General features: G+C 36.5%; 1 protein-coding gene across 1 annotated transcript in view; it reads left to right on the top strand.

The window, feature by feature from the left end:
• Positions 1–21,421, top strand: part of LOC150075054 (chitin synthase chs-2-like) — a 255,891-nt gene that overhangs the window by 171,080 nt on the left and 63,390 nt on the right. The window contains exon 10 of the mRNA XM_090389070.1: positions 10,786–10,996. Coding sequence (XP_090245196.1) covers positions 10,786–10,996 — 211 coding nt within the window. The remainder of the gene's footprint in view (positions 1–10,785; positions 10,997–21,421) is intronic.

Raw genomic sequence — 21,421 nt, forward strand, 5'->3', positions numbered from 1 at the left:
GAGGGGAAGTTTTTAAGAAATGGAATAGAGTGGGAAGGTGTTTTATTAAAAAAATATATATTTTGAAATATTATTTATTAATACTGAAAAAACATAACAAACATCCAATTAGGTACGAATTAATGTTACTTTTGCTGCTGAACTTCTTGAGCGAGTCTCTCAGCATCAGGCGAGTATGCCATAATTTTAATTTTTAAACATGCTAAGAGACTCACATTTTTTTCAGACAGTTTCTCGATTTATTTATTTTTAATATAGTTCATGTTCAAAAATATTTGCCCGCAGAAATACATCGAACCAAAAACTGAAAGAAGTCCAAACACAATATATTTTCAAATTTATATACGTGTCCAGTAAGCTACTTCATGCATCGAACACGATTTTATCTTGTTTTTTTTTTTTTTTACTCATCTCTCGCTGTCCATTTGTGGAGAATTGCAAGGGCAGCCTTTAGCCTCTCCAAATCCTCAATTTCACTTTTAAGGCACATTTTAGTCTTGCACTCCACATGTCCTTGATTTTTAAGTCCTCTTAACTCCATTTCAAATTGTGCTTCATGTGGGCTAAAAGTTAGAGCTGCAGTTACATGTTCAAAGGCTGCTTTATGTAATCTAAGTGTTATGTGCTGGAATTTTCAAGCAAGAATTGAGTAAAAAAAAAATTTTTCAATGACCAACAAAAATTTTTTTTTCCATATTTCAGGAGCAAAAGTTCCAGATTCTAAAGGAAATTGATCATGTGATTCCAAAAATATCAAAATTATGTCTCTGTCATGTCTCCATTTAAGGATATACTAAAATTTTACTAACTCAATGAATGATCAATTTCAAATCAAATATAATACAATAAGATATATGCTATCTTAAAACTTAGTCTTATTCATTTTAAAATACTTTAATCATATAAAGTATTACATATGTGGTACTGCATATAAAGTTTGCATATATTCTGTTTCCTTAGAAATGTCTGTCACTCAGAGATTTTTCCTGTAATTCCATTTTTCCTTCGCTCTTAAACAGCAGTAATGCCCTATCATTGTAGTATCCCAGAAACCTCAGTACCACTTTTCCACTGTTGATATGTGCTGATGAAAACATTCCCCTTGTTGCTCATCACTCACATCCTCCAGATTTTGAGGGGAAGAAAAAAATTGAGATGAAATTTAAAAAAAAAAATGAATTTTTAAGAAAATTTACAGCCCATATCATTAAGTTGACACCAGAGATTCATATTTATCTTCTTTCCTTCTTCCATGAAATCCATGCGCAATTGCTTTCAGGGATTGCTAAGCTGCTAGTACAAGTATCCTATAGCTTTGTTTCAAATATATCATCTCTGAGAAGTTTGTTTATTTAAGGCTGAATGAAAATTCCTTTTCAGTTTTGCATCTGTTAAATTAAAAAACACTTCCCTTAGGTAGCAGAATCCAGTTTTTTTCTTTATCCTGAACATTAATAAAATTCTTCATTAATCCAAGTTTTATATGCAAAGGTAGGTGGAAGCAGAAGAACTTTCTTTTTTGTTGGTTCAACCAGCGGAGCTTATTTTATATTACTTCTCCCTGGTAAAACCTAGGATGGTTTTACCACAATTACTCACTGGTCTACAGGAGTAGACCAGTGAGTAATCCAAGTACTTTAAGATCATCACAGACATTCCAAGCAAAGTTATGGTACTTTATTACTCTCAGGAGCTTGGACATGCTTTCATATGTTTCTTTCATGCTTACAGCATGAAGTAGAGGAACTGATTGAACTGCATTTCCATTGTGCAGCAAAACTGCTTTAAACATAATTTTGAAGCATCAATAAATATACAACAGGATTTTATTCAATCATGTCATCATCATCAGGATTTTATTCAATGATTTTATTCAATACATCAGGATTTTATTCAATGAGCACTTTGTTCACAGAACCACTAAAATCTTTACAGAAGCACATACCATTTTTCATAATGAAATATTTTAAAAACACTTTGCGATGTTTTTGATGTACAGGTAGTTCTCGCTTTACAAGTTCCCGGGTTTAAGAGGGTTTTTTTTTTTTTTCTCAAGTATCAACAAAATCGAAAATATGAATGTTAATTGCAAAAAATGAATGTTAAACATTCATAAATACCACATTTCAAACCATGTACATAGCTATACAATACAGTGTACCTTGCTTTATGATATTAATCCATTACCATCATATCGCGAAGATATTGTAATGTGAATCCAATAGCACATTGTTTTTTGGTAATTCATTCACGACCTCGGAAGTTCAAATTTTCGCTGGTCTACAGGAGTAGACCAGCGAGTAAAAGGTCATTTTGTGTAAATTGTATTAGTTACCAATTCAAATCATTAAATGCACTACACTTTCATCATTATCATATGTTATAAGAACCAATTTTGAACGGCTCTGTGATATTTTTGTAAAGCACATTTCTTGAAGTCACGACCATAAAACAATAAAAACAACTTGCACTTTCCGGTTTATTGGTCTTTTCTGTTACTGCAAGCAATTATAAATGGGTAGTAAACTTGATGTTATTGCATTTGTGAAAATACCAATAGCTGGAATTGTGTGGGTTTTTATGTTATGGTGAAATATGTTGCCCTTTACTGAAATCTTCAATCGTATAAAAAACATAAATAAATTTTCAGAATCTTCTCTTCATTCCTTTTTTTAAGCTTCGTAAACTTGTTACTCCATGTAAATTGTGTTAGTTGCAATTTGTGCGTTCTATTGAAATTTATAAAGGAAAGAGAAGATTATCTTGGAAATAAATGCCTCTTGAAGCATTTCTGAAGAAGATGACTCCTTGTGCAATAAACCAACAAGTGCCGAGCCAGATTCTCATACAGAATCCAATACATTCTGCACATTAGATTATGTATGAGAGCAGTCCCTTTTTTTTTTTTTCTTTTATCATATGATGTGAGCAATACACAAAAGAACCAGTTTTTTCCTGCTTCCTTCATGTATTGTGGCCATGAGGTCCAACTGGAGAGTACGGCACCATTGTAATATCCAAGCCCGAGGTGGGATTCGAACCTTTAGGTTGCCAGGCAGGTACTTTACCCACCCGGCTAGCCCGTTCGGCGAGAGCAGTCCTGAATTTAATTTATCCACTGAACTTGTCCAGTTGACAAATATAGCACCAGGACTTAAATTTTCAACCTTACAAGGTACGTACTGCAAGAATTAAAACCTTACAGGTAACGTTTTAATTCTTATCTCCTTACTTGTAAAGATTTTTGTCAAGAAATTTAACTAAAATGGATCACGATGAAGGCTTTATTCACAACGTATGGATGTCTGATAAAGCTAGCTTTTATTTGAACAGTTTTGTGAATAAACAAAACTTTCATTATTGGTCAGAAAAAAACCCTCTCCAATTCCCAAGCATCCATTGCACAGTGACCAGATAAGAGTGTGGTGTGTAATTTCATCTCATGAAATTATCTTTTTTTTTTTTTGAGGATGATAAATGGAAAGGTAACAACTGTAATGTCAGGCTGCTGTGCTGACATGATCACAACTTTTTTGACTTAAGAACTAGCTATTAGGTTTCCTGAAGTGGATGACAGTTTCAGCAAGATGGTGCGACATCTCGTACTGCCATTGTGTCAATGGACACCATACACTTGCTTTGCTGTGCCTCCGTAGCCAGGTGGGAAGCAGCAGCAGCAGTGTGTAGCACACGCTTCTTGATTAGACCGGGGTTCGAGCCCATCACCACCAAATACGGAGGATGCGGAAAGGTCAGAGAATGACCACCGCATATCCCGGAGCAATATGACCTTAGTTGCTAATGCTCCTAAAAACCAAACAACACTACTTGCTTTTTCGTAACCACATCATTGCCAGGAATGGTGACATCTATTGGTTACCAAGATACACAGACCGATCAGCATGTGACCACTTAAAAAGCAAGGTATATTATCATTGCCCACACAATATTGAAGACCCAAAAAAAAGAATTCATAGAGAAATTGCAGGAATTCCTTTGGAGGTATTATGCTACATCATGGGAAGCATGCAGTATGGAAGATTAGATGAATCATCTAATCTTACATATTGCATTAGATGCAATGCATCTTGGGAAACATGAATATGGAAGATTAGATGAATGCCTGCACAGAATCAGAGGTCACCTTGAGATGACCTCTAAACAAAAAAGAAATAAATGGCATGCTGTGTACTTTAAGATAATATATTTGTAATTTGGCAAATAGAAATCTGTTAATTAATTATTGAGTTTTAAAATTTCCCATTTTCTTGCCTCACCCTGTATACATTCTGAATATTTCAGATAATAGAATTCTTTTCAAGCAGCTATTTATTTAAAATGTATGCCATTCTCCATTTTTAATGAATTACATGCAATATCAGTTATAGTCCATAACTCTTGTAGCATGAGGATTTTACCATAAAGTTCCTTGGGTAACATAAGACTTAAAAGACTTAAGAGTAGCTGTGTTATGTTTTATGAAATAAAGTTATTTTTTTTTCAGAGAAACTTTTAACTAAATTTAATTACATTACTTTTATCTACAAAAAAATTTAACTTTACTGGTCTTAAACAGTAACTTACTCATGTCTACTATTAACTCACTGCATTGTTTTTTATTGTGGCATAAGCAATCTGAAAGTATAAATAAGAGTGGGAGGTTGTTAGCATTAGTGTTAATAATTGCAAGAAAGCAAACTTATATAGATCAGAAAAAAATATATATTTCGCTCTGTCCCTTCCAGTAGTTTATCTAGTTCTTCCTTGAATTTATTCAAACTATCCACTTCCACAACAGTGGATGGAAGCTTGTTCACCTGTTGGCTGAAGGCAAACTTCTGCACATCTGTTGTGCAGCCATCCTTCCTCAGTTTGAATTTATGCCACCTCACGTGCATAGTCTGAGCAAGACAAAGAATCCATTAGCATTGAGTTTGCTCAAGCTTCCCCTTTGTTCCCCCTCACCAATCTCATTGCCTTTCCCTGTACCCATTCTAGCAACTCTACATTCTTCATAAAACAAAGCCTCCAGATCTGTATGCAGTACTGAAGATGTGGCCTGTCGATTCCTTATACAATAAGATAATCAGCTCCTTATACCTGCTAGCAAAATTCCTGTATATTATTGACAAAACACTCAATGAGCTGTCCTGGCAGCCTGTCTGCACTGCTCAGAGAACTTCACATGAGACCTCACAATTCCCCCCCCCCAGGTCCTTTTCATTTGTTTCATCAGTTGCTATGTTATTCTGGGATTACTGTTACCCATATGCAGTACCTTGCATTTGTTAAACTTTAGTTTCTATTTCTCAGCCCATCTGCCTAATTTTTCTAGATCTTGTTGCAGTAGCAGCATACCTTTGTTATTGTTACTTTGCCAACCTTTGTATTATCTGCAAACTTAGACATTGAGCCTGATATATCCTCATCAATATCATTAATAAAAACAGAAAACAAAGTGGGCCCAGCACTGAAATGCTGTGCAACTCCACTAATAACATACTACCTCCCAGCAGATGGACCACCTACTATTAGAGCTAGAAATTCCAGGTAGAGCTTTCAAATTAAAAACCAAACATCCCACGTATTCATCATTTAGAATTGACCTAAAGAATTGTGACCTACAACAATATCTAAATCCTGATATCTGGCCAAATGGTCTACTCGTCATGCCATTTTATGGAGCTATTGGAGGATCAGTCAACAAGGCTAGTGAAAAGTTACCAACTAATTCTCAATCTGCTGAACTCTCTGCATAGCTAGAAAATGATATTCCTGATTCTCATCCTAATGTATCATTTAACCTGCCACTTAATACATCTGTTTGCAAACATCCTTCCAACACATATGTCCATCTCAGCATTTTTCTTCAAAATGTAAGAAGCATAAAAAATAAACTGTCTACACTTATTTCATTAATGGTTGATTGCATGACATCATATTTTTAGTTGAAACGTGGATGCAGGAATCTTTACAAGATGTTTCTACTGCCGAAGAATCTCAGCTACACACCATACATGACATCAAGATTAATCGTAGAGGTGGTGGTGGGACAGCAATAATTTTAAAATCCGATATTAAAGTTTTGAACACATACAACTCTAATACCTTTAACTTTGAGGGAATTTCCCTATTAATCCAAGTTAAGGATTCTCTGCTTCAAATTTATAATATTTATATTCTGCTTGGGCCTACTGATGACATCATTAATGAAGTAGTAACCTGGATCATTACTATTCTTAAGCCTCAAACTAACATCATTATAATGGGCGACTTTAACCTGCCCCCTGCCCAAATATAATTTACAAATGAAGCTGCTGTCCAACTCATTTTTCATCCTAGGAGCTAAAAAAATCAACGTTCCTGTTACAAGAGGTAATCAAGCGTTTGATCTTGTATACTCTAACTTTCCACTGCATGAAAAACTTAGCAGAAACATTACATTTAAATCTGACCACAAAAGTATAGAACTGCAAGCAACAATTTGCTGCGGGAATCCTCACCCCCCCCCTCTGGAAATCACTAAAAGAATATCATCAATTAAATTCCTTCAGAAAGAAAAGTTTTTGCAGCTCTTAAAATACTACCCATGGGATTCTCTTAAAAATATTCCTATACAGGATGCCAACCTTTCTTCTTATAACATGGCTGAATCAACTGAAAACAGAGTTGGCATCCAAACTTGTTAGAATATCTTCTCACTCCAAACCTTGGTTCAAATCCCACCTGAAACTATACTTTAAAAATAAGCAAAAATGCCACAGACAGTGGAAGAAATACGGCACTTCATCAGCACACATAAAATATAAAAAGAGCAGAGCATTGTTTCAACTCAAAAAAATTCAGTAATACAAAAATTATGTTATGTCCATGCTAAAGCACAACAAAAGAGCACTTTCTACAAAAACAACAGCTACCTTACAGCATGATCTAGTTTTTGAATGGATAAGATGCAATCTGGAAACAAGCAATTCTGACATTTGCACTGAAGGTATACAAAACAGATTTATAGCACTCAATTCTTATGAACAAGCAGACAACGTGCAACATGATGTGTCTCCGGGTCAAGCCCTGCTAATTAATCAACTTGTGAACAAGAATACAGTTCAGTGTGCAGTTAACCAAATATGCCCTGATAGTAGTAAAGGTCCTGACGGCATCCCTGGTTTTATTATTAGATTGTCCAGCGTATACATCATTGATTTGTTAGTGCATATCATTTCCAGGTGCATCTCCCAGCCATTCCTTCCAAGACAGTGGAAAACTTTCAGGATTATGCCGATTCCTAAAAAAGCTTGCAGAAATAACCATCCCGGCCATTGGCCAATTGCTGTTTCATCAATAATTACTAAAATTATTGAAAAAATTATGCTCCCATATCTTCAACATGCAATCTTCGCTAATGCACCTGTCAATATGCATTTTGGTCCTAGAGGGCGCTCCACAACAAGTCTAGCTGACACCATTGTATGCATCCAAACTGCATTTCAAGATAAGCCACAATGCAATGTATTTTATTTTGACATCAAAGGTGCTTTCGACAATATAGATCTCAAAAAAAAAGCTTTTGAAATACTAAAAAATCATTTTTTCGTTGACAAATGATTATTTCCTATCTTCAATACAGCCTAAATCGCAGATTTCTCCTCTACCTCACTAGTACTGACAATATTCTCGTCACAACCTGAACAGGCATTCCTCAAGGAGCCGTTCTCTCCAGTACGATATTTTCAGCATCTCTTCAACCACTTCAAGAAAATCCAAATCTACTGGCATATTCCATTGATTTAAAGTTATTTATAATCTCCAAAGCCAGTGATGATATTTGCAACGTTATCAGTGATGCGAATTCACAGATTTGTGAAATCATCAAGTACCTGAAAGATCTCAATCTGAATATAAATGCAAGCAAATCTGCTCAAATTACTTATTCCCTTCAGAAACAACCCAACCACATAGAAATAAAAATTGCAGATGTCCCAATCCCAAATGTATATGTTCACAAAGACCTTGGAGTTGTTTTTGATAAAAATTTCTCCTTTAATGCCCAAAATATGTTGCTCAAAAAATTCAAAAAGCAAAATGGTTAATCAAACAAGAAGCAGCAGCGATTCAAGACAGAAAAACAGTCATTAAGCATGTTCAAAGATGCATCTTTCCCATTCTGTCCTATGCTTCCGAAATCTGGTCTGGTGCTCCTCAAGTAACCGTCAAGAAATTCCTTACCCTAGAATATTGGGTTCTTAGATGGCTCAATAGTAAGCTTTGTTTTCCCCATACAATATCCAGGCAACAGCTTTATGAAAATCTAAAAACAAAGCCTCTGCAACAGATGATCAGCGAGTCTGGAGTCATGCTTCTTGCAAAGTTAATCACTTCTGCATGTGACGCACCAAACTTAGCTAATATAATAGCTGCCCCCAACAGGGAAAATTCAAGAAACCAGCGATTCAAATCCAACCTCTCCAGGCTCAATCAAATGGACAGAATGTTTCCCAATGCATCCCTTCACCTCATAAATGATCACAATTGATTGCAACAGGTTAATGAACTCTGAAGCCTACAGGAGTCAGATCTCCGATAAAATGAAGAAAAATAATCCAACCTAGTAATTGCAACTGAAAGCCAAATGTCCTGTTCTGCAAATTCTTTTTTAACTCATAACTATAATTCCTAGTCATTATTAATGTCTGTATGAAATCTGCTTGTACATATATTCGATTATTTTATGTCATTCCCTTTGTATTATTACCTGCCCCTAGCCATGTGCTGTGATGGGCTTGCTGTATTTGCAATAAATGAATATTTATTTATTATTTATTAAAAGCAAGCAGTGTCCATTGATAACCACTCAATCTTCTCCCACTCAGCCATTCCTTTATTCGTGTTTGTAACTTTCCCTTATTGCCCCACTGCTCCAATTTGTACAGCAGTCTTTTATGTGCAACAGTATCAAAAGCTTTCCTATAATCCAAGTATTTGATATTAAAATTATTTTTTTGCATCCATCCCCTTTGTCATAGTACCCAATCATATTGGTCAGACATGATCTCCCCTTAACAAACTCATGCTGTAACTGAAGTATAACTGCACTCCTATCTAGATGGTCTGCATTTCTTCTCTAACCAATGACTTCGTTATTTTTCCTGAAACAGAAGTTAAGCTAACAGGTCTGTAGCCATGTCACTCCTTTGTGAATTGGAGATACTTTTGCACATCTCCAGTGTATGGGGCTTTCCTCTGGATTCAAGAATGCTCACAAAATTATAGCTAAGGGTTTGCTTATCTCCTTTGCTGTCACCCTTAATATAATTGAATAGATCATCCACCCCAGGTGCTTTTTTTTTATGTTTAACTTCAACAATTTCTCTTCCACTTTCCTCTCAGTAATCACAAAATCATTTAGTTCCATTTTAGAGTTTCTAGTTCTTCTTTGAATTTATTCAGACTATCCACTTTCTGTAATTATATGGTAGTCATAGCATGGATTTGTTATGGGACATTGGTCTTATCTGACCAATTTAATTGATCACTGTGATGTAGTCATAAAGGAACTGAATGCAAAAAATAATTTTGACATCATATACTTTTCATAAAAGCTTTTGATACTGTTACACATAAAAGATTGCTGTACATATTGGGGCAGTGTGGCATTAGCGGCTTTTTTTGATTTGATTTGATAGTTGTTGGCGCATCGGCTTCTGTGGCCATAATGCACCTCCCAAGGTTTTTGCAGTACTTTGATCCAAGCCCGAGGCGGGAATCGAACCCGCGACCTTTGGGTTGCCGGGCAGGTACTTTACCCACTCGGCTAGCCCGGTCGGCTGCATTAGTGGCAAGTTACTGCTTTGGATAAAGGAGTCCTCTGCAGTTGGATGTGGAGTCCTCTGCTAATAACATTCAGTGCTAGGTCCATTGTTGTTTCCAATATTTATTAATGACAGTATTCAGGGTTTATTGCCAACAATATCTAGAAAACTTAGGCAGATGGACTGAGAAGTGACAATTGAAGTTTTAATATTGACAAATCAAATACAATGTACTGCATACGGGCAGCAGTAATCCCAGACTAACATACTGTGTGGTACCAAGTAGAGAACACAAAAAACTTGGAATACTTGGGCAGTTGAATGTGAAATTTTTTGAGCTCCCCAGACAGCTCATGAGTTTTGTCAGTGGTATACAGGCATTTTTCCAGTAGAGGGGGTCTGAAAGCACACAAGTCTGGAAGCCTCACATTAGGAAGGACATGGGGCTATTAAAATGGTTGCAGAGATAAATGAGGTGAACAAAAGGGTATACCTAGAATAAAAAAAATAAAAAAAAAAAGTGTTTTTTTCCCCCAACATCTGGATATTAGTCACTTGAAAAGAGATCTTATGAGCTGTTTAAGATTTTTATTGGCTGAAATAAGCTAAATGCTAATGCCATCCTTCCTCTTTCCCAGACAACACAGGATTTATATTAGAAGATATAAATTTAAATAGAGGAAGTTAGTTGCAGGATAGATATATGGAAATTTGCTTTCAGATAGGGTGGTTGATTCTTGGAACAAACTTTCATCTGGTGTTGTGGAAGTGATAATTGAATAAATTTAAGAATTAGACAGAGTATTAAACATTATAAAACAGGTGATGTGGGAAGGTCCGTTTTTTTTTTTTTTTTTTAGCAATGTGTATTTGCATCACTTGTCACTGCTAATACCAATATATGCTTATGTCTAAAGTCATTAAAATTACCTAGCAATTAAGTGATACAGAGTAACGTGTCATTCTTTCTTATCAGGTGATGTATATGTACTACCTTTTGGGTTACAGTGTAATGGAGCTTCCAATGTCTGCAGATAAAAGAGATACTTTATCAAAGAATATTTACATTTTGGCCTTGGATGGTGATATCAACTTTAAACCTAAAGCAGTGCAGTTACTTGTAGATTTAATGAAGAAAGATGAAAACTTGGGAGCTGCATGTGGCCGTATTCATCCAATTGGGAATGGTAAAGAATTTTATACACTTTATGCACTATATCTTCCTTAATCTCATACTGAATTATTTGAAATGCAGTGTATTTTGGAGTCACTAATGTTCCTTAACTAATGATATAGTATATATATATTTTAGTATGGATAATTTTAAAATTAAATTCAAACTGAGAATTGGACCTTGCAACTTTTGAATAGCTTGTCCATTTCAAAAAGACTGCCAAAACAAACTAGCCAAACATCATCATAACAAAATTGAATGGACTATATTGAAAATTCACCACTGTGCAATATAGATGATACAGATTACAAGTAATGCATCTTTTTTATGCAGGTGATGTATATGTATTACCTTTTGGGTTACTATGTAATAGAGCTTCCAATGTCTGCAGATAAAAGGTTACATTTCTATTGACTCCTCAAAAACTGCATGTGGAATCATGGGGAACTGACATGCTACAGGAATATGTAATATATGTAATCTATTTTGTCTGCACTGCTGTGGCAAAAATAAACTGCTATGAAAAGATAACCAGGAAACGAGTAAATGCTACATTTAAGGTAAATTCTTAAGAAGGCACAAAAATCTGTATATGAAGATGCTCTAATATTCAAATAATAAAAAATAAAAAACAAAGTTATATGCATTCCCAGCAGTGCAAGCATGTGACTCCCTGTCCAATTAAACACACCCCAATGGTAAACTGATAAAATAAAGGTCACCTAATGAAGAATAAATGAAAATACCCAAAAGAGAATAGAAGAGGAATTCGACCACTGATGCTCTATCTTCTCAAGCTACAAGGCACTTCAGTGGGTGAAAGATGAACATAGTGTTTTGATAAACCTTCAACTCAAATAGTATAAGTTGCATGGCTGTAATACTGAACTTCACAACTGATAAACTAACACTACTAACCAGTGAAATGCTCAAAGCCATGAAAATGAAATAGAAAATGTGCAAAAAAATAAATAAATATTCAAAGACAACACTTTTAGTGAGAATAAAATATTTGAAATTTAAGTAAGTTGGCAAAATAGTCAACTTAAAATAGTAAAGGCTTGAATGTATTAAAATTAAAATTAATTTTGGGCAAAAAAGTAATGAGTGATGTATAATTTAAAATATGTTGAAAATAGCAGATGAAATAGAAGCAAGGTAACTTAGAACAAGCAGAGGTGCAGGATACCAGAGCTACACCTCTGAAATAGTGAGATAGCTAATTTCACAGCTAATATACTGAATAGACTGTAACGAAAATTTTCTTTCATTCATCTAGTTTTTTTTTTTTTTTTTTTTCATTTTGGGAAACCCTAAACTTGCAAAGAGACATACAGTTTACTTCTTTTACTATTATTCATTTTCTGTGTAAGTAGACTTCATTTCACTACTTAAAATTTTAATTCATATTGTCGACAAGAATAATATTCATATTATTTCACTTTTGACTTCTAAAAAAGGGCCGTTATAGTGTTAATGCCATAGTTGAGCACTAAGGAAGTATTCTTTCTGCAAACTGTTATTTTGGTGCAATATATTTTCCAAAGGAAACCTCCCTCATGTTCTTCGTTAAAAATCAGGAAACTTAAATCATTCATTTTCCCAGTTATAAGCTGAGATTTTGGGAAAATAGAATTTCATTATTTGGGGTACAAAAGGGTATTCAATACCAAGAAAGACAGTGTAGGGTTCTGTAAATTACAATCTCCAGAGACATCTACATAGCAACATAACTGAAGCATATAAGGCTTTAAAAATGTTAAGTAAACTAAATGCTGATGACATCTTTACTCTTTCTGGGATAACTGACACACATACACACGGAGACAAATTTAAATTGAAAAAAGGATGGTTGATATATGAAAAAGTTTGCATTCAATAAAATTTTCATGCACTAAGAATTTACAGATAAAGGGACCACTGGGTGACAGTGATCATAGTGTACTGATGTGGGATTTACTTAAAGATATAACTACCGTCAATGGTAAAGAGAAGGGCTTTTGCTTTCATAAAGGTGACTACAGTGGTCTCAGACAGTTTTTAAATTCTATACAGTGGGATCAATTGATGATGTTACCAATGGTGAATTCTAAATGGGAAGCCTTAAGGGACTTAATCTTGGAGGCTACTAAGCTTTTCATACTGGTGCCTCCTTAGCCAGGGTCAGGAGCAGCAGTGCATAGCACGTGCTTCTTGATTAGACCGGGGTTCGAGCCCGTGACCACCAAATACAGAGGATGTGGAAAGGTCAGGAAATGACCACCGCATATTCCCGGAGCAATATGGCCTTAGTGGCTAATGCTCCTAAAAACCAAATAACAACAGCTTTTCATACCAACTAAGAAATACTGTTCAAGGTTTAGGCCATGGATGTCAGATGAATTAATGAGGCTCGTGGCAGAGAAGAAAAGAAAAATGCATGAGATGCATATAAATTAAGAGGCCACACAGAAGCCTATGGCAGATATAAGCTAGTCTGTAATCAAGTCACAAAAGAGGTTAGGCAGGCAATAACAGATTATGAGAAATCTTTGGCAGAGGATGCAAAGAAAAACATGACTAAGGCTGTATTGCTCTGTGTATACTATCTGTAAATTGTGTTGTGTGGTTGGATTTATGAACGGATGGGTGAAATGGGAAGGGTTTTTTTTTTTTTTTTTTTTTTTGGCTGATGCTGTATAAGCTTGTTTCTGGCTCCTCAAGTGGGCCAACAGGAAGCACAACCTTCCAGCTCTGATTCACACCACGCAGCTTGCTGACTCTCTCTCAGGATTCCACGGCTTCCCACCTTAGTCGACGATGTTATTTGGTTTTTAGGAGCATTAGCAACTAAGGCCATATTACTCCGGGATATGCGGTGGTCATTCCCTGACCTGTCTGCATCCTCTGTATTTGGTGGTGACGGGCTCGAACCCCGGTCTAATCAAGAAGCATGTGCTATGCACTGCTGCTCCTTCCCACCTGGCTATGGAGGCGCCCCTTAGTCGACGACCAACACCTCCTAGCAACAGTCAAGATGATAATAGGCATAATTGCAATACCTTCATTCTGGGATACCTGTGGCTGGAGGATTCCATCTGCTGATGGCTGTATTTTTTGTTTTGAAAATGCCAGAAAAGAGTTCTTTACTTATGTTAACTCTAGAAGGAAAGGGATGAATCAGATTGGTCCACCTAACATAGTGGTTTGACTATTGATGATCATGTTCAGGTAGCTGATAAACTGAATGAGTATTTTGCATCTACATTCACACGCGAGGAGTTATTCAAGGAGGGAATGCGAGAAGCTTTTCAAACTCTAACAGGGAGCTAAGTGATTTTGTAATAACTGAGAGCAAAGCAGAGGAGAAATTGTTGAAGTTAAATATAAGGAAGGCACCTGGGATGGATGGGATCTATTCAGGTATGTTAAAGGAGGCAGCAAAGGAAGTAAGCAAATCCTTAGTCATAATTATGACAGCTTAGACTGGAAGTGTGCAAATGTATCTCCAATTCACAAAGGGGGTTCAAAAGGTGACAAAAGTAACCAGGTTTTTCCTTGAAGGGGAGCAAGGGTGACAAAATAGGCACCATACAAAGGTGAAGATATTATTTCAGAGTCATATCACACAACAACTTCTTTAAGACCACATGTTTTTAATGCGTTTTTAAGATCACATGTGGCATTTTCCCTTTCTAGAATTTGTAACCTGCTGACATTATCATCCCTTATCATCAAAATGCTTGGGATCCAGTACACTAAAGTTTGAAGCCACATTAAGGAAATTTTTGAACCTCTCCTGTGTACTGCTGATTACTGTATCCAAAGGCATCAAGTAAAATTCTACTCTAAATCGTATCAGATATTCTGTTGTCTTCTGCAATTTCATAATGGAATCTCTTTCATCCTCTTCGGAATTTGTATGTGGAAGCTATCTCACACTTTAAAGTGAGTTCACTGGCTTCCTGCTCAATTTCCTTATAAATCATTGTCAAACACCTTAATTAGGCGAGAGGCTGTCAGGATGTCTATGTTTGCTTTCTACAAATAGTTGGATAAAGTAAACACCCATTGTTTAAGAGTTCTTTCCATACTATAAGAAAAATCACAAATTCATAAGTTGTAACTGTTGTAAGAATGCCCTTTGCCTCAGCAAGCTGCTGTGGGGTGCTGTTAATATCCCCATCTAATATTCATCGGAGGGCAACAACAATAGCTGGTAAGCTTTGCACAACTTCCTCTACCGCAGATTTCCTGGATGCCCATCTCATATCAGATAGTTTCTTTAATGTTAATGCAAAAGACTAATTGGCTATGATGCTCCTCCCGAAGCACAGATAGACAAGGCAAACTTCCAGAAAATTAAGTGTACAAGCTTTCTAGAGTTCCAGAGTGCAACTGACTGTGAACGTTGCAATTTACTGAGTCACCTAAGATGAGATTTAAATTATGAGTGCAGCAGTGCATATAAAGTGCATGAGGGGCAATTTCTTTTACTTTTGTTTAAAGACCTGATATTTGACCAGCCATGGTGCTGGTCAAATATCATATGCTGGCCATAACATATTGTGATTGATAGCCCTAGCTCGTTTAAGGTAGCAAGAAGAACACTAAACTTGCCCCAGGCAGTTCATGAAATCGAACAGAGCGCTCCACAATATCACCTGTTTCTGTCACATATCGAAGTGATAAGGAAAACAGATCAGTCCTGCTTACATCAATGATTGAGTCAACTGAAACAGAAAAGTATTTTGGCAACTAGGATTTCATTCACTATCAGTTTTGTGAGCTCAGCTGCCAGAGCGAGTATCAAATCATTTTGAATATTTGGGCTCAGATATGTTCATTCACTTTTAACGTTTACTGACTAAGTGATGTGTCATGTTTAGCTAGTAGCTTGATGAGCTCTAAGAAATTCCCCCTTGTTTGCACTTGGGCCACCTAAACCTATGTATTCACGATGATCCCGAAATGCTAAGCCTTGTTTTGCCAAAAACAGAACTGCATCATTGATACTTGTTAAAATCAGTCTGTTCTTTTCTATTTCTTTCTTCTTTCCTATCACGAGATTGGCAAAGACAGTTTGATCACCAAATGAGTGAAATTTTGTTAGAAAGAAATCCTTTTCTGCTTTTCTGTGTGTATCACTTTGTTCATATTTTTGAATTTTGTGTACTCCCTTGTCAAAATTTTTCAACCAACTTTTGGGTTACCCCAAAGATCCAACCTATTTGAGGAGTTTGTAAACAACCAGCAATAAAGGCAAAACATAGCATTGGCTCTTAATGAGCCAATGCTATGTTTTGAGCAACGTATCAACTCTGTGGTACTACACTGACAGTGGTAGAGAATGAAAGGGACTTGGGGGTGGTTGTGCAGGCAGATATGAAGTTCTCTGAGCAGTGCAGACGGGCTGCAAGAGTAGCTCATGGAGTATTGTCAATGATATACAGGAATTTTTCCAGCAGGGATAAGGATGTGATTATTCCATTGTATAAGGCGATGGTCAGGCCACACCTAGAGTACTGTATACAGGTCTGGAGACCTCATTTCAAGAAGGATGTAGAGCTGCTGGAACGAGTACAGAGCAGGGCAACAAGATTAGTGAATGGAACAAAGGGGTGCTCTTACGAAGAAAGGCTTAAGTTTTGCAAATTATAGTGTCTGGAGACTAGGCACCAGCGAGGTGATCTGATAGAGGTGTATAAAGCCTTGAATGGTTTAAGCATGCTCAATGCTGATGGGATTCTTCCTCTAGCTCAGAAAAATCACCTGAGAGGGCATAAATTCAAATTGAGGAAAGACAGATGTAGGATAGACGTGCGGAAATTTGCCTTTAGCCAGCGGGTGGTTGGTTGGTGGAACAGACTTCCATCCCTTGTGGTGGAGGTTGATAGCCTAAATAAGTTTAAGGCTCAGCTGGACAGGTATTTTGAACGAACAGAGGGGTGAAGTGGAAGTGGGTTTTTTTTTTTTTTTTTTTTTTTTTTTTGGCTGATGCTGCATAAGCTTGCTTTCTTGCATCAAATGCCTCTACTAATGCTAATGCTAATGAATAGATAAACCATTGCCTGGCACTTTCATGACCACTTTTCTCATGCTTTTTTTTTATACCACTGTGGTATGAATGGCTGACCAGTTGCATCCTTTGGAAAATTTTGAAAATCGTCCTTGAGATCTGGCTGGCAAGGACCTGCATTTAAAATTGCTCGCATAAGAGATGGTGTGATTGGTTTATCACAAAACAAATGAGGGTCTGTCAGATAATCTACTTCAATATTAATAAGCTCAGAAAATTCTTGTTTGATGCTGTGCATGAGAAATATCAATCTCATCTATTGATAGTGGTACATCTGTTTCATTTTTTTCATCACTTCTTAGAGTGTAATCCTGAATGTCGACACTGTTATTGTCATTTTTATCACTAGAATTTGTTGAAATACTTTCATCAACATGGCTGGTTTCATTCTGCAGTTTGTATATCATTCTCCGCTTCATTCCTATTGATTTCTTCTTCCATGACTTTAGTAGGACGAAAGAAGGTGCCTAAGCGCTGACATTTAGCTGCTTATTTTTAAATTTTTTCCTGTTCCTTTAGCTTTATTCTATCTAGGGAGGAGGTGTTATGCTGTTAATTAAGAAAAACAAAATCAAAAGAAGTGCATCCCTTTGATACAGATGAACAGTACACTGTTGAATCAGTTTGGTGTGACATAAGCACTGCGAAAGCAAAAATAAGAGTAGGAGTGTGTTATAGGCCTGACTCGAATGAGTACAGTGAACAATTGTACAGAGAAATAGAGTGGGCTAGTAAATCGGAATGTCTTATAATGGGGGATTTTAACTTCCCAGATATTGACTGGAACTTGTGGGTTGGTCACTCACACACTAGGCAGACTTTTGTGGATTTATTGGATGATTGTTTTCTGCAGCAGCATGTTCAAGAGGCAACCAGAGAAAGTAATACTCTTGATCTGGTTATCAGCAGTGATCATTCGTGTATTAAGAATTTGCAGATAAAGGAACCACTAGGTGGCAGTGATCACAGTGTACTGATGTGAAATTTGCTTAAAGATTTAATTACCATCAGAGGTAAAGGAAAGGGTTTTTGCTTCCGTAAAGGTGAGTACAGTGGTCTCCGACAGTTTACGAGAAATCCTTGGCAAAAGATGCTAAGAAAAACAGCAAGGATTTCTTTACTTATATAAACTCTAAAAGGAAGGGGATGAATCTGATTGGTCCACTTGACATCGATGGTTCGACTGTTGATGATCCTGCTCAGATAGAAAACAAGCTGAATGAGTATTTTGCATCTACATTCACACATGAGGAATTATTAAGGTTTGAAAATGGCAGAAGGCTATCAAATTGTAGCAAGATACTTAATGATTTTGTAATAACTGAAAGCAAAGTGGAGGGAAAATTGTTGAAGTTAAACATAAGAAAAGCACCTGGGGTGGATGGGATCTATCCAGTTATATTAAAGGAGGTGGCAAAGCAACTAAGCAAACCCTTAGCCATAATTATGAGAGCATCCTTGGACTCGGGGGAGGTTCCCACGGACTGGAGATGTGCAAATGTATCCCCAATTCACAAAGGGGATCGAAGGGTGACATGAGTAATTACAGACCTGTTAGTTTAACTTCTTTTCCGGGTAAAATAATGGAGTCACTGGTTAAAGATGCATTGCAGGATCATGTAGACAAGAGTGCAGCAATAATTCAGACACAGCATGGGTTTGTTAAGGGAAAGTCTTGTCTGACAAATTTGATAGGATATTATGATGTGGTTACAAAGGAACTGGATGCAAAAAATAATTTTGATATTATATATTTGGATTTCAGGAAAGCTTTTGACACTGTTGTGCATGGAAGACTGTTGTACAAATTGGAGCAGAATGGTATTAAGGGTAAGTTGCTACAATGGATAAAAGGATGGTTAAGTGGGAGAAGACACTCCCAGGTCTTTTTAATTTTCTCCCACAGGGTTCGGTGTTAGGTCCACTGTTGTTTCGTATATTTATCAATGATATTGATGAAGGTATATCAGGCTTAATGTCGAAATTTGCAGATGATACAAAGGTTGGCAGGGTTGTTAATGACAGTAATGGCAGTCTGCTACTGCAACAGGAGCTAGATAATTTGGGCAGATGGGCTAAGAAGTTGCAACTGAAGTTTAACCTTGACAAATGCAAAGTACTGCATATGGGTAGAAGTAACCCCAGAGAAACGTACCAACTGTGTGGTACTACACTTAAGGTGGTAGAAAATGAAAGACCTGGGAGTAATTGTGCAGTCAGATATGAAGTTTTCTGAGCAATGCAGACAGGCTGCCAGGGCAGGTCATGGGGTTTTGTCAATGATATGTAGGAATTTTGCTAGTAGGGAGAAGGAGGTGATTGTCCCTCTGTATAAGGCAATAGTCAGGCCACGCCTTGAGTACTGCGTACAGGTCTGGAGGCCTCATTTTAGGAAGGATGTAGATTTACTTGAGCATGTACAGAGAAGGGCAACAAGATTGGTGAGGGGAATGGAGGGATCCTCTTACCAAGAGAGGCTTAAGTTCTGCAAATTGCAGTGGCTGGAGACTAGGCACCTGCGTGGTGATCTGATTGAGGTGTATAAGGCCTTGAATGGGTTGAGCATGCTGAATTCTGATGGGATCCTTCCACTTGTTCAGATTACGAACCTAAGGGGGCATAAATTCAAATTAAGAAAAGACAGATGTAGAATAAATGTGCGGAAATTTGCCTTTAGCCAGCGGGTGGTTAATTGCTGGAACAAACTTCCATCTGTCATTGTGGAAGTTGATAGGTTGAATAAATTTAAGGAGGAACTGGACAGGCATTTGGAGGGAATGGTGTGATTTTTTTTTTTTTTTTTTTTTTTTTTTTTTTTGGCTGATGCTGCATAAGCTCATACACTTGCTTTCTTGCATCACATGCCACTACTACTACCCCATTCAGATAGCTTTTTTTATTGCTCATCTTGTAAATTCTTGTTTAAAATATTTTATCTCATAAAAATTAAAATTTCGATGGTTTAAAAACTTTTTTGGACACAGTCTCACACAAGATGCAATTGCAACAGCTCATGGCTAATTTTTTATATAACATTGATGCTCAAGTTTGTTTGTGATACTTTTACCAATTTTCAAAGTTAAATCAACGCTATCTATTGGAATATTTTTAAACAAAAGTTGAAATCAATTTTTGTGTGACATATCGAAAAGTATATAAATACATTGTTTATAAATACAGGCAGTCCTCTACTTATGAACTTTCGAGATACTAACTTTCACAGATATGAACTTTTAAGGGTTCAATTCAAAACTTGAGCAAAGCTACATAACATCAAGGTAACTGGTGAAGCGGCAAGCGCCGGCGGCGTTGTTGCTGAAGAATTTCCGAAAACACTTGCTGATATCATTCAAGCTGGGGATTACCAGCCACAACAGATAAATATTCAATGTGGACAAAACAGAGCTCTTTTGAAAAAAGATGACAGACTCATCTTACAAACAGGGGTGGTTTGTCAGTAGGCACTGCGAAAATGCAGTGCACCCAGCTTTTCAAATCTAAATATACAGTCAACAGAATTATATGAAATTTTGTGAAGAACAATCCAACACAATGAATATTTTTATTAATAGGTGTCACATATAGTATACTCATCCTCTTTCTATTTCCAATAATCAAAAAAATAAAATAATGAAATAAATAAATAATTTCTTTTCCCAGCCCAACCATAGCCTAATGCCTTTGGTGTTCATGGGAAAACAACCATTTCCAATAATCATTTCAATAATAAATGAATAAAAACACAAAACAAGTATATGATATCAAAATTGTTTTCAACTTTGAAGTTTAACCATAGGTGGAATTTTGTGCTAGATATAATGCAAACGTTTTACTGTCTGTTTGTAATATGGTCTATTTCCCTGTCAAGAAATTCTGCACCTTCCATAGGCACCATTTAAGGCAAAAATGTTGCAGGGGAGCATTTGCTCTCTCCTAAACCCCACCTGGGTACGTCACTGCTAGTAACTATAGACCTACTAGTTTAACTTGTGTTCCTGGGAAAATAAAGGAGTCACTGGTTAAAGAAGCTGCAGGATCAACTAGACAAGACTGCGGTAGTAGTCTTATCTAGTTGTTAAAGGGAGGTCTTGTCTGACCAATTTGATTGGATACTATGATGTGGTCAGAAAGGAACTGGATGCAAAAAATAATTTTGTTATCATATACTTGGATTTCAGGAAAGCTTTTGATATTGTTACACATGGAAGACTGCTGTACAAATTGGAACAAGTTGATATAATGGATAAAGGGATGGTTGAGTTGGAGACGACAGAGAGTGGTAATCAATGGACACTGCTCTTCGTGGAATAATGTTATTAGTGGAATTCCCCAGGGTTCAGTGCTGGGCCCATTGTTGTTTTATGTATTCATCAATGATAT

The sequence above is a fragment of the Mastigoproctus giganteus genome, chromosome 14 (genome assembly GCF_048544385.1).
Source record: "Mastigoproctus giganteus isolate SK-2022 chromosome 14, ASM4854438v1, whole genome shotgun sequence".
Classification (NCBI taxonomy): domain Eukaryota; kingdom Metazoa; phylum Arthropoda; class Arachnida; order Uropygi; family Thelyphonidae; genus Mastigoproctus; species Mastigoproctus giganteus.